Raw genomic sequence first — 14,313 nt, forward strand, 5'->3', positions numbered from 1 at the left:
CTAGGGGTGGGGGCGCCCCACTTGGCTTGGGGGGCACTCCACCCCCCTTGGCCGCCGCCCCCTTGGAGATTGCATCTCCTAGGGCCGGCGCCCCCCTAGGGGTCCTATATATAGTGGGGGGAGGGAGGGAAGCCGCACCCTAGCCCCTGGCGCCTCCCTCTCCCTCCCGTGACACCTCTCCCTGTCCATGAGCTTGGCGAAGCCCTGCCGAGATCACCGTTGCTTCCACCACCACGCCGTCGTGCTGCTGGATCTCCATCAACCTCTCCTTACCCCTTGCTAGATCAAGTTGTAGGAGACGTCTTCCCAACCGTACGTGTGTTGAACGCGGAGGTGTCGTCCGTTCGGCGCTAGGTCATCGGTGATTTGGATCACGTCGAGTACGACTTCATCAACCCCGTTCTCTTGAATGCTTCCGCTCGCGATCTACAAGGGTATGTAGATGCACTCCCCTCTCCCTCGTTTCTAGATGACTCCATAGATTGATCTTGGTGATGCGTAGAAAATTTTAAAATTCTGCTACGTTCCCCAACAGAAAGCCATAGCAATAAAACTTAACGATCGTTATGCTAAGCCAACAGATGGGTCTTTTCCATCACATCATTCTTCTAATGATGTGATCCCGTTATCAAATGACAACTCATGTCCATGGTTAGGAAACCATAATCATCTTTGATTAACGAGCTAGTCTAGTAGAGGCTCACTAGGGACACGTTGTTTATTTATGTATTCACACATGTATTAAGGTTTCCGATCAATACAATTCTAGCATGAATAATAAACCTTTATGATGAATAAGGAAATATAAAATAACAACTTTATTATTGCCTCTAGGGCATATTTCCTTCACTAGTATCTTGAGTTGGTGAGCTACGTCCAAATTTGGCTATTCCTCTGATCGACTAGCTCCGATCATGATATACAAGTGGAGTCGTGAGTCGCCGATGAACTCTGGAGCTATGCTCTTGGTGATGATCTCCAAGTGCTTCTAGCACACGCTTAGATGCATGTTTGGCTACACACAGACGCACGCTCGCCGATTTCCTCCCATCGCATAGCAATCAATATCATGTCATTGTCGAGCGACAAGGTATATGATATTGTCAATTAAGTAATTTATCATCGCATACGATGCATAGCTTGTACTTTTCAACCTTTGCTTTAAGGGAAAGTAGTGGTTGCACCCACTCTCGGTGCACCCACGGTGCACCCACGCAAAAAAACATATCAAAACATTTCGAAAAAATCTGAAACTTCATGGAAATGATCATAAACAAATGTCATGAGGGCTTGCAAAGTTTGGTGGTCAAATAAGATTCGAGAAGCGCTCTACAAAAAAGACAAAATTGCAAAATCTACTCAAACAGTGCACGTACATTTTGACTAATTTTCAGTGATTTTGTCTTTTTGTAGAGGGCTCCTCGAATGTTATTTGACCACCAAATTTTGCAAGCCCCCATAACATTTGTTGATGATCATTTCCACAAAGTTTCAGATTTTTTCGAAATGTTTTGATATGTTTTCTTGCGTGGGTGCACCGAGAGTGGGTGTAGAAGAACCACTCTCTCGCTTTAACTAGATAGGAAATGTGGCTTGCCGCACCCCGGCAGCTTGCTGCCGGGTATATCTATATACAACCACCGAAGCATCCCAAGTATGAAAATCTCACAAACAAAAAAAATTCACATAGAGTGGTACTCCTTCATGAGAAACTTGTAAATAGATGGTCAAAACCAGCATCTAATGCACTCATATAAAAGCTTAAATAAAGGACTGTATGAATAGCCCATAGCTCAGTAATCACACATACTTATGTAGTCAAAATTATGAAAACCTAATAGTAAAGCCAGGCTGCTGATATAAACCTGGAAGCATAAGAATGCAATCAGACGCATGATTTTAACAGACATAGTACGAAGTTCCAGTAGTAGATCCAACATAACCGAGAGTGACATGGTTCGATAGGACATATTACATCATTAGGTTCGTATATACAGACCATTAAGGCCCAGTAGATAGATTCGGAAGAACCGACAGTGTCATGGTTGGATAGGACACATACTACATAGGGCTATAGATAGCTGGGAGAAACGACTGGCTCTAACGATGATAGCGGTGATCTGATGGTCCTTGCAGGGCCATTAGAAGTGATCTTCAGGCAGAACACGGTAGTCATCAGAGCAGTATCCTTCACTGTCAAAGATCTGTTCATCATCAAGGAAGGTCCTCATCTCTGGGTCGTATGGTGGATTTTCATCGCTTTGGGTTGGTAGGTCCTCATCTTCATCAGGTGATTGTTCCTAGCCATAGGGATAGACACCAGTCTCTTGAAGGTTGACCATGGCCTCATTAGTGTACTGTTGAAGGTATTCGCAACTGGCATCTACATTGAGAAGAGCGTTGTTGAGCTCCAGGTCATCTGGAGTAGATCCTGGAGTCAGCCTGCTGTTAACCAGATGCTTAAGGTTGTTGACGATCCTCTGCTCTGTGTCCCGGGATCCATCCCATCCTTTGCTCAGGAGCTTGTTTGTGGTAATGCTCTCTTTCAGCTTCTGTTTCAGAGATGCAACGTTCTTTTCCATCACCTTAAGCTGCTGACCCAACAGTACATTTGCCTTTTCCATAGTCATCAGTTGATCATAATGGTAATCTTTAGGAACCACACCCTCGTAAGCATACATGTACTTAATCGCTGCAGCAGCCACGTAATCCTGAGCTATCTCTAGATCTTGGTGCTCTGAGGTAGACAGGGAAACTTTGTCAGGTGACTTTCCCAGCCTGATCTTGATTGGGTAAAAGGTAACGGTGACCTGCAGATGCGTGTCATCTTTTGGGGATGCTAAGTAGGTGGCCGCTGGAAGGCCAACCTTTTCTAACATAGCGTCAAGCAGGACCTTAGACGAAACTGCAACAGACGCCATTGCTGGGACCTGCTACAGGTGAGAAAAAAATGTCAGTACCAAAAATATTTGACCGCAAGTGTAGTATCATCTGCAGGTCTGTATGGATAAGAAGAAGAAGAAAAAACGTTGGATGACAAATTGGTTCTACAGTTTGGATTTCGCCACGAGAAGAGTGGTTTTAAGTAGATAAGAATATTTAAGACCAACTTTCTATAATGCATAATCTACAGAGGTGAAGGGACGTTGAAATGAAAGGATAGTATTAGGTAGATCTATCACAGCATTGTCTTACAAGAGAGAAGGGAGCTGAAGGCAGGAAAGTAAGTTCAACACGTTTTGGAAAGAAATGTGGTAGGCGAAGCCCCTACAACGGTTTTGTTTTTGAAAGAATTACCAAGAACCAGAATTTGGGTCCATGAGGACTTGAACCCCGGTGGCTGAGTTGTACTTCCACTTCCCTAACCAAGTCAGCTAGACTCACTTCTTTATAGTTGATTTTGTAGATATAATAATTTCTTAAATATACCTGGTTAAAGTTTGTTAAGATTGACTTCACGAAAACTAATAGGAGCAGAGTAAGTACATGTTAAAGCAAGTTTGTTCAGCTCAGAAAGAGAGCATAACTTCCTAAGGAATATGGTTTAAGATCAAATGCTTTCCTGCTTAACTGGAAAATGAAGTCATACAAACTGAATTATTTTGTAAGGCCCCATGAACTTCACAGTTTATGATTTACTTAGACCACCAACCATTGAAATAGCGTGGAATGAATAAAATATCATGTCCTAGGTATACTCCAAAGAGTTGCTGGGCTTTGAAAGAAATGACAATGATTGCTACACACAAATAATACTTGCTTTTATTTTTATGACGCTAAAACGAGCGCGAGCGTAAAACGTTAATCATGCTGTCCGGCCAGGCTAAACGTGCAGGTCGGCTGAACTAACTAATCACGACAATGAATTTCAGGGCAAAGACTTACTTCTCGACCTACTACCGTATTGCAGGCAATGTTTGATCAAGCCAATAGAAATCTGCCTTACAGCAAAAGGATTACAATGTTCCAGAGCAGCTTAAGACAATAATACAGGGGCCAAATGCTTTTGTTTTTGACGGGGTATGAACTGTTGCTGAGAAAAAAAAGGTGCAAGCTAATGTGCAAAATATACTCCTATTTTAAGGCAAGAATCATATTGTGCCACACAGCATGAAAGACAATATCCAGTAGGTAAGTGAATTAATAATGAAGGAAAAAAGCACCACCATAAATCATTGTATCTGAAATTCGGAACCATACATTATGGTAATACAGATTATGTAAAGATAAAGCATACGAAATCGAAAGCATAGGCTCGAGTGCCTCTAGGCGTGTTATGAACTGGTAGCTCAAAGGTAGTCACACGTTGAAGCAAAGTTGAAAGGAACAGGAATTTACCAGGCGAGGAAGACTATGCTGACCGATGGGAGGAGGGGCGCTGGACAGATCTGTAGGAAAAGCGTGGATCTAAAATAAGGATGAGGAAAATGATATGAGAATGGCTCAAGACGGAGTAGAAGAGAATGGTGCGGAAGAAATACCGTGGGGAAGAGTCAATCGACATCGGTCTTCGTGGTTTCCATGGTGAGCTTCTCGTCGGTGCCGCCGCTGGCTGGATCTGAGCGGGCGATGAGAAGGAGTGCGGGGGAGGGACGGGTAAGACGAGAAGAAGAGAGGAGAAGGAGAGGATAAGGGCGCCTGGCCTGGTAGGGTACTCCGCGGTGAGAGTTACCGCATGAACGCGTTACCACCTGTTGATGCGATCGGGCCGTAGCTAGGCCGAGTCTGGGCCGCACAGGGTCATGTGCTCACTAGGCCTGCAAAAAATATAATCTGCGAGATGCTTGGTCATTGAAAATAGTTTCATATTGCAAGGACTATCCGTTAAACGAGGCTACTTTGAAAACATGTTTATTACGATGTGAAATATTAGGTTGGGAAAATAATTATTTGTAAGATGGACATGTTTAGTTTGAATTGAGCAAGCTTGTAGGGGAAAAATACGAGTATCTAAAATCAAATGAATTTTATCAAAATATATTCTATTATGCATTAAAATATACTAACTTCATATTGAACACATAATAACCCCCCATGTAAAATATAGTGAATTGAGTAAGCTCTTTGTTGAAAAAGGAAATTATAGATAATTGAATAAGGCAATCAAGGATATTAGTCTTTGGTAGCCAATAGAGAGATTCAAGGTACAATCTGCCATGAAAAGCATTTTTTCTTGACCACTCCAGGTTGAACAGAACAATTTATCAGCTAATAAAGTTATAAATATTTGTAAGCAAGCTGCAGTTCTGAAAATTGCTTTGTAGGTGAATGTTGGAGGATGTGGTTGTCCATTTAAAACCATTTGGTGTGTCAATGCTCTAACAGAATCCGTGAATGACTCACTGGTAATCAAATTTCATTTGTACATACACAATGAAAGTCCACCAAAGAAAATATGATCATAGAGAACACATAATATGATCCGTCCAGTAGTTAATATCCCAGGCATAAAGTACATTAGAACGCAAGGTGGCTTACAGGTGACGACCCACAGGTTTGCAAAGGGAACTACCATAGTCTGATAGGAAACACACGACCATACATTAGTTCTTACGACAAAGAAACAGGAATTAAGATCTGAAGTCCATGCACGCCTTGGTTCATTTCCCGTTCAGAAGAACATCAAAAGGGTAAAAACGCTGGCTTCGGCGACACAAAACAAAAGGTCGATGCTTCAGTAACTACGTGGACATGCATTGTGCGACGTGCTGACTGGAACTCACCAAATACTATCTGTGGTCTCCAGGCGCTGCTCCGACTTCATGCCAATGTAGCGCAGCCTCTTTGCCAATTTTCCTATGCTTGCAAGTGCTTTTTTCATAACCCCTCTGGTGTTGTCCTACCCTCTGAAACGGCGAGCAGCTGCTGTATTCTGTATCTGAGCAGAATATGAATCCATGTACCTAACAGCGTAGTACCATCCCCTGCGTATCTTCTTTATTGTTGTGTTCTGCAACCAGTAACCTTAGCAGGTGTGTGACTTGATTCTGTAATTTTTTGGCGTGGTTGTAGTTATAGTCCGTTATCTCTTTGCCATATGCATTCTCCATATATCTAATGGCTTCTATAGAAACACTGTCTTCTGCATCTTCATAGTTATTTGAAATCATACCAGATATTGAGGTTGGAACAAGCAGACCGTCAAACAACTCTAACGATGAATTGAAAGTAACCGTCACACAATGCATGTTGCCTGGACATATTTTGTGACGGTAAATTGCAGGGGGCAACTTCAGAGCCTGCAGCACAAGGGCAAAGATGCTGGCTTGGGGAATCAATATTAGATAATCATCTTCCTGCATAGTAAAGTCAAGGATAAATTGGAATTATGAGATAAGTCAGCAACATAAAAACTGTTATTACACTTAATGGATTGGTTCTGTGTTAAACTAAATGAACTCGCGAGCTGGTGATTTGGTGCTGGTGTACTATCTGAGTTTCCAGTGCATGATGCTTTTGTTTTCAATGACTCTTATAGTAGAAAAAAAACAAGGCACAAGAGCAGAGCAAGCACCCCATATATTGGTGATTAAAGTTCTTGACCCTAACATTGACTGTATTTATCTCAAATCAAATACAGGAGGAAAAGTCATAGGAACAAGCAGGAAATTATTCAGAAAAATAAATAAATCACGTTGTGTGGAAAACATACTAAGACCTGCCTTTTGTATCCTATTATCTACCTACTTGAACCATACAGAGAAATTTCTTGTGGCAAATCAGTTGTGAGAGGGGTTTAGGTTGCTACCCTTGGTTCAAAGGTTCCTGTCCTCGATGATACTAAGCTTGGAGATCCCTTGTCACCAACAGCTTCAATATCCATGGCTTCCATGGTTTGCCTGTTAGATCCGGGCTAGAAAAGTGAGATTGGAGTGGGGGAAAGTAGGGAATGAAAGACGGAGGAACAAGTAGTTGAATCACCTTTGTTGCGACAGCTGTCGAGGATCGATCATCGATGCTGAAGGCGCAGCCATTGCCTAGCAGAGAGAGAAGCTAGGTATCGGTTTAATTGGGGATCTAGGTCAAAAGCCAGCCCCCTAGTGTTTATATACTGTGCAGAGCCAGGGTAGGACGTGTGTGGGCTATAATCTTATGGGCCTCTAATATTACCTATCATGGGCCTGTCTCTTGTTTGGTTCTGTGGAAGCAAAAAGCTCACTGATGCCATTGCCTAACTTATATGTGGCTATTCATTTAGATTGTTTTGTAATTACTCTAAAAAAGAAGATCAAATTTCTATGTTTAATTAGTAAAATATATTTATGCCAAGTTACTTTCTGGTGGAACTAAGTGCCAACGCAAACAATCAGTCATCATTCATTTTTTAATAAAGAGCTCCATTCGTTCACAGGAACAAGAAAGTTGATTTCAGCTCTGGGTCAGCCTCATTATATTAATTCAGACTGACAATTTTTATTTACAGGAAGAAACATCGAATTGGAAGTATGAAGTAAATTGAAAAAATGGTTAGACACTGCTTAGACTATTCGAATTTTTTGGAACTGTAGTTGTTTTCTTTGACTTGTAAAAAAAGGTCGTTGGCAGTTGTCTCTTTACAGGTACCTTAAGTTTGCAGATGGAAGAAGGACATAGTATATCTAATATCAAAATACTGACTATTCATGGAGGTGTGGACAGATGACCATAAGTAGATATATCACATATATTGTCGGAAAGGTGTGAAAATATAAATCACAGATTTTAGTTTTACATAAGACATGTGCAAAGCACATGCAACATGCCATTTACATGACCAGTGCAGTGGTCCATGTAGATATGATGCAAAATAACAAACGGTCGTCACACACAGTAACTTCAGAGTGTCTGATACAAACCACACCTAGGAACGCTACATAGCCAACTATAGTCTTACACGCGGCATCAAGCGGCCACTGCATTGTACTGCTTGATCCAATTGAACTTAGCCCCTATAAGTGGCAAAGACAAGTGTTTGATTAGGTCATAGCAAAATACTAAATATACACTATGTTTTTTTAAATACCTTTCTATTCTTCACAACAGCGTTTGCGTTTTCCAAATAGATTCTTGCGAACAGTGGACATGGCATGTTTCCCAGCTTGTTTGCTGTCCAACATTTAAAAGCATGGTTAACTGTCTTGGTATGCGAGACAATTACATAGTAATCTATGTAGAGTTAGTGTAGTGTACCTTGACCCAGGTAGCTTCTGATTAGGTATCATCTGTTGTTCATATGTACTTGGAGGAGGTGTCGCCTACTGCTTGGTTGTACCCTATGCAATATAAAGAGGATAATAACATGAGCAAGAAAGTATCAACGACCGTTGCTTAAGAAAGCGATAAGACGCAAGTCCATGAGTAATAGTCAGGTCACCAACACACGCTATGATATTGAGTCATGTGCAAGGCAGTGACCAGTCAATGCATATGAACTTGTGAGAAGAAGCAAAGATATTACCAAAGGCAGCGGGCATGTACTGTTAGTGTCATCACAGTCACTGGGTACATCGATCTTGTTACTGCCATTCCCAGTTCCTTGGGACATCTTGGACATCTTGCTTTGTAGATCAGGTATGTGATCTTCAAATATCATAGCCCACGAGGAAGTCGCTAGCAACTTGTGCTGACAAGCCTTTAATTCATGATAGTTTGCATCATCAACATATATCATGGACTTATCTTTTAAGAAAGTCAGTGCAACAGAACTGGCTGACTCTATTGCCAGCTCCTCTGTTATAGCATACCCCCCATGGAACACCTCTGGCTCTGCCTTACGCATGTTGCTATGAGCACTCAAATACATAGAAATGGATGCATACAGCTCCCCATCTCCAGCATCGGTCACTTTGGTGCTTTCTATGACAAGCCCAAGTCTCTTTAGAGCCAGACCCAAAATATACTGTCGGCTTATGTTCACACATCATGGAGAAAGCTATTTAAGAAGGCATATCATAAGAAAGATGCATTAGTCATGTTTCATATGTAGAGAAGACCCACATGAAAAAATAAACGGATCATCAACAATTGGGCTAACCTGAGGCAGAAACGGAACGTGTAGCTCATCGTCCGATACATAAAAGGTGTCGTCCATCGCCTCCTCGCTCCGTACTGTTTCAATATATAAAATTTAATTAGCTTCAGACAGTAGAAAATGTAAGGGAAGTTTTAGACGGGGTCTCAAAACAATAACAGATATTGAGGATTCTGCGGCTGCTAACCAAAGCTTGTCTACATCTGCATAAGTATCAATATAGTTGACTGTGGATATATGGTAAATAAGATAAATAAAGTCAGAGCGTTTATCGGAGTGACAGATGCCCTTATAATGTTCACAGTTTGCCTTATGGTAATAATTCGACTTAATGCACTTTTCACTAAAAAACAAAGATTGTGACTCGTGTGGGTAAACCAGTATAAAACATGTGCATGCCAGTGTTGGAGTGCGGTAGCACTGATCACTTACAAACACCCCATGACTTAAGTTCTCACGAAGCCACAGCCGATGAATGTTACGGATTCAGAATTGATGAAATCAGGCTGCGAGCTTTCCCCCAAACTTAGCAGGTCAAGTTACATTTTGGTCAAACCCGGGTTGGTGAATCGAATCATTTTGCGAGTTTTTCCCATGGAGATCGGGAAAGCAGAATTGAAATCGAGCTGCTACACGCCCTGGTCATTCGCGGTATCCACGACCTACGACAACCCAGATGCGCATGCATCCAGACACGAGCAGGGTTCGTGTGGCACCAATGCAATGCCAAAACACACGGCGAACCAACTAAACATATAGCAGGTTCAAGCACTATTAGAATCTGAACATTACAAAGTTTTACACATCTCAGTTAACAGAAAATTCAGAGAGAGAGAGGGGGGGTAGGATATGCTCGTGTGCATTGGTCGCTAACAAATTTCCTAGCTGAAACCTAACACTAGATCAAGCATTAGGTAACACAGATAAGTTCAGAGCAAGATTAGTCTGAACCTCATATGATTTGGACAGAATGGACTACTAATTAGACAGATTATACATCTACGCTATAACTCTCGGACAGTACGAAGACAAGGCAATACACCGCGGTAACCTGAAGAATATTGTACTTCTAGGAGACAAGTAGCAAGGAAGGACAAAGACATACCTCACGTCGAAGGAGCCCGGCACCTGGAATCCGAATCGCGTTGACCGGAGACCGGGGAAAAGCAGGAGAGGGTGGCGGCGGCCAATGAGGTGGAATGGAAAGAACCGTTGCTGGCATCGGGTAAGATTGACTTTAGGGTTACTACATATGCTGCGGAACCTAGTTTGGTGGGCCTCGGCCTAGGTGCCGACAAGTCCAATTGAGAAGCCATGAAGAGAAAATCAGCCCATTTGGAACGTTTGGAACTTGAAAAATAGGTGATAGAATAAAGGAAAGAAAGGCAAATATATATACATATTTACAAACCTGGAGGATACACCCCAGATGCAACCAGATTTAACATAATGGGAAAAACAAATAAAACCCACGCCTAAGATTTTTGGAAAATAAAAAACTGACGATGCATGACAATTTTGGTTTTAATGCTGCGTGGGCAGAACAAAGCTAAAGATATATTATTTGATTATAAGTGGCTAAACAAACATTTCAGAGCACTGTGTTAGTACCGGGTTTTGGATTTAAACTTGTATAACAAATTATCTAGCAAATCATGCCTTACAGGTGCACCAAGGAACCAAACATGCGTAGAGTGAAAATAACCTGAAGATATATATTTTACCATTGGCTGTAACATAAAATGAAATCATTGGTGATGATACAAGAAACAAATACAATGGCCATGCCCATAGCCATTATCGACCACATGAAAGACATGAAGATCCACAACTTATTGGGTGCATGCTTAGGTAAAAAGCAAGCTTAAGAGGGCAGACAGAATGATTCAGTCGAAATTAATGCGTTTGAAAAACAAGGAAAGGACCGTAGTGCATCTTACATAGTTCGTCCTACAGGGCTAAGTACATATTTACAGGAATAGCAATGAACATGCTAGCGCATCAAAAGGCTTAATCATCCGGCTGTGGACCAAGAGTAAACCCTAGAGAATACACATGTCCCTGTGAATGACCCTTGTATCTTTAGAAAGGAAAATGTAAGTCCATCGCGGTGTGATGGGGGCGAATGATTCAATGGAAACGACATGAAATGTTGGCCACCTTCCATGGAAACTGCTAAGCGAGACACGGACAGTAAACCTGCATTTCATGGATAGTAGACAATTGAACTCAACCGGAGTCTTTCTGAGTAGCGATGCGGCCACATAGACATTGGGAATTTCAGCTTCATGTCGTGCGTTCCTTCGAAGGACTTGTATGGCAGATGCGCCAACAATTCGCTCTGCTACTGCACCATACAACGCAAATTCAACCTCTCCTGAACGATCTCTGCCGATGAAAAATAGAGTGTACCTGACCATGACATAGTATGTTAAATAGTAGGAAGACAGAGTGTGATCAAAGAAAAGTGGTCTGTCAATTCATCGTTACCTAAGTGTTGCGTTTGTGCAAAGGCAAGAACGACGCGTACACTTGTAGATATTTGGCTGCCCAGATGCCGAGGTAGCCGGTAAAGACATCGAGTGGCATGCTGTGCAGAAGGTAGTCCACCACATCTTTGCAGGGGATAACCTATGAATCTTAATAGTGCATCGAAAGACACCAGGCTGGGGAGAGAAAACAATGCACAGATTTTACTGAATTGCCTAGGAAATGCAAAAAACAATAAAAAAACACAAGGGTTCTTCAGGATCACCTCTTTCTCATACAAGTTAATGTTCATCAGATGGGCCAATAACTTCCTTGGAGGCAAACCAGTCAGCTGTGTCTGAAGTATAGTCTCAGGTGGGTTGAGAAGATCTTCAATTGCTGGAAAAGGGACTTGTAACCTGACAATCAAGTTGAACACAGGACATAGGGTGAGCCCAGGAGGAAAAGATGGATCTACAAATACTTCAGGGATCTTTACATGCTTCTGAATATGTTTATATCCGGTATGTCAGCATTGATGTACCATTTGCAGGCACAGCCCCCTGCCAGTTCCGTCTCACCTAGTTTATAGAGAGCAACAGGATCAGTAAGCACGCCAAACACGGTGCAAAATAATTGTAGAAGTTTGATTAGTCTACTGGCTAGCTGACCTTCGTAGGTACGAACCGTGGTGCCAACAAATATGGCAACAGCCGGATCTGCTGGCCCATAGAATATATACTTTGGCCATTAAACCGAACAGCCCTTTCACCCCATAGTGTAATGAGAACGTCATGGCCACTAATGTGAGACGACAGAAAAGAATCACGAGTAAGAAGTCTATCTAGTGTTTAATTTTCCAGAACATGACACAGGAGAGTAAATACATATGATACTGTATTGCATACTTGTTATCAGATAGAAGCACACATCTCTTCATGACGTGGATAACGGTGTTAGGCACCACAAAGCTACAAACAGGGGAAATCGCCGTGATAACTCCCATCACATCTACATTAGCACATGTCAAGTAAGTTTTAACATACAAAGAAGTATTCAGACAGTAAAGGATTAGAGGCTGCATCACCTATGTAGTTTTCAGGAGTATCGTCGGGCAGGGGCAATGCATCAATCGGAGTCAGCCTGTGCGTCCACTCTGGGAATGTTTCATTCAAGTGGAACTGGTGTGTAACAATCGTGGAGGGTGTGAACACTATCATGAAATTGCATCAGTGGGATTTTATGATTCGTTGGCAACGGACCACCGAAAAATTGGTGAACTTGTACACCACCCCTTCATGCACCTTGTCAATATAATAGTTAAGGATGCCGGTGGGCACAACTGCATAACCAGAGTCACCCTGCAACAGACACAAGAGCATCAGAGACCAAGTAACCAACAGTCAAACGAAGCATACTCTACACTCGTATGTACATGACCTTAGCATCTACAAGAACCACGTGCAGAAGCTTGGTAGGGCCATCCTCAAGACCACCGTGATAATGCCAGAGACGAGACACGCGAACATGGATAGACTGCTCGCTAAACCCATGATGCAGATCAGAAAGATCAGTGTGAGGCATCTGAGAAGGAAAAAGTCAGAAGATATTACTATGAAGCCTCTTTAAAGGACAGATGAAGAATCTAAAATCAAGCGACAACTTTGAACGACGGTACATCGATCCGAAATCGCCCTCACAGAGCTACGAGATGTCGAACACGACGATGAGAACCTCATGGAATGCAGATAAAAGAGGGAGAACCAGGTTCCAAGCCTAGGGACCAGGATCGAAGACTACATTAATCAAAAGAAGCAGAGGAAGCAGAATGTACGCACCTAAAGAGAGAGGAAAGTGAGGAAGGAGAGCCGACGGACTTTGAGAAGGCTAACGACCTGAAGATTCAAGCGGAGACCCAGCTGCATAAATACTGGCGGACACGTAGCCCTAATCTTAAATGGGCTGGCCCATTCAGTGAGCCCACGCACCGCAGCTTGAATGCCCCAGATAAAATGAACCGTGGGCCGCAATGCAGCCTGCATGGAACAATAATCTGGGAAAGAACAATAATCAGTTATAAAATATGACAACAAATATTCCTTCAAAAAACGACGACAAGTCAGTAAAAAAGGATCAAAATAGCAATCTTACAGGGAACAATACTGCAAAAAACAATTACCCTACTCTTTTAGTTATTGTGAGGAAATCAGGCAGATACAGGGAACAAAAATATGCCATCCACATGTGCTAACAAAAGGAACACACCGGGCGTTCAAATGAATAAGACGTCAAAATTTCCACACGCAACAAGTAGTATCAACCATACATGTATAAGGATGAATTAAAGCATCAACACCGCCAACAGAACAGAAATGTAACAAAAGCGATGCAAAATAATGGACAATAGGCAGACATAGACATATTTAAGTCATTTGCCAACAACAGCCATAAGCACCACAAGTTCGCGTCTGCTCATACTCCACTACATCGTCCGCGACACACATTCAAGCAAACAGGTAATAATAAGGCAGGTTCTGTTCAAATTTAAAAGTACTTGCAATACATCCCCCCTACAGGAAATAAAGCATCAGATTATATACTAAGAGACAGATCTTCATGTAGACAGGTCCGTACGACGAAGCGGCTTCATCGTTGAGCATGTAATGAAGCACCACGGATATCAGCAAATCCAGGTATCGTTGTACATCCATAGCCAATTGTCATGGACCTGAGACATGAAAAGCCGAAATCAAAATAAGAATAGCACACACACAATGCCAATGAAAAGTCACCAAAGATAAGGACAGGGCATATATACCAAAAGAGTAGATCAA

The 14,313-nt window shown here is 42.2% G+C and overlaps 1 protein-coding gene and 1 pseudogene across 1 annotated transcript; both read right to left on the minus strand.

Annotated features, from left to right (window-relative positions):
• Positions 1–1,764: 1,764 nt before the first annotated feature.
• Positions 1,765–4,523, minus strand: LOC147973693 (uncharacterized). The gene is made up of 3 exons (XM_087524762.1): positions 4,503–4,523; positions 4,339–4,407; positions 1,765–2,930 (listed from the first exon to the last, which is right to left on the minus strand). The coding sequence occupies exons 1-3, from the start codon at positions 4,521–4,523 to the stop codon at positions 2,301–2,303; spliced, it is 720 nt and encodes a 239-aa protein (XP_087380888.1). The 3' UTR covers positions 1,765–2,300.
• A 928-nt stretch (positions 4,524–5,451) lies between these two features.
• Positions 5,452–13,063, minus strand: LOC147973694 (uncharacterized; annotated as a pseudogene).
• Between the last annotated feature and the right edge of the window lie 1,250 nt (positions 13,064–14,313).

The sequence above is a fragment of the Triticum urartu genome, chromosome 5A (genome assembly GCF_056163025.1).
Source record: "Triticum urartu cultivar PI428250 chromosome 5A, HENAU_Tu73, whole genome shotgun sequence".
Taxonomy (NCBI): domain Eukaryota; kingdom Viridiplantae; phylum Streptophyta; class Magnoliopsida; order Poales; family Poaceae; genus Triticum; species Triticum urartu.

Coding starts and splice junctions, on each gene's coding strand:
- LOC147973693 (XM_087524762.1), bottom strand. CDS start 4,523: ATGGAAACCACGAAGACCGAT. Junction 4,408..4,502: donor TGGAAACCACGAAGACCGAT/GTCGATTGACTC, acceptor TCCTTATTTTAG/ATCCACGCTTTTCCTACAGA. Junction 2,931..4,338: donor AGCATAGTCTTCCTCGCCTG/GTAAATTCCTGT, acceptor CACCTGTAGCAG/GTCCCAGCAATGGCGTCTGT.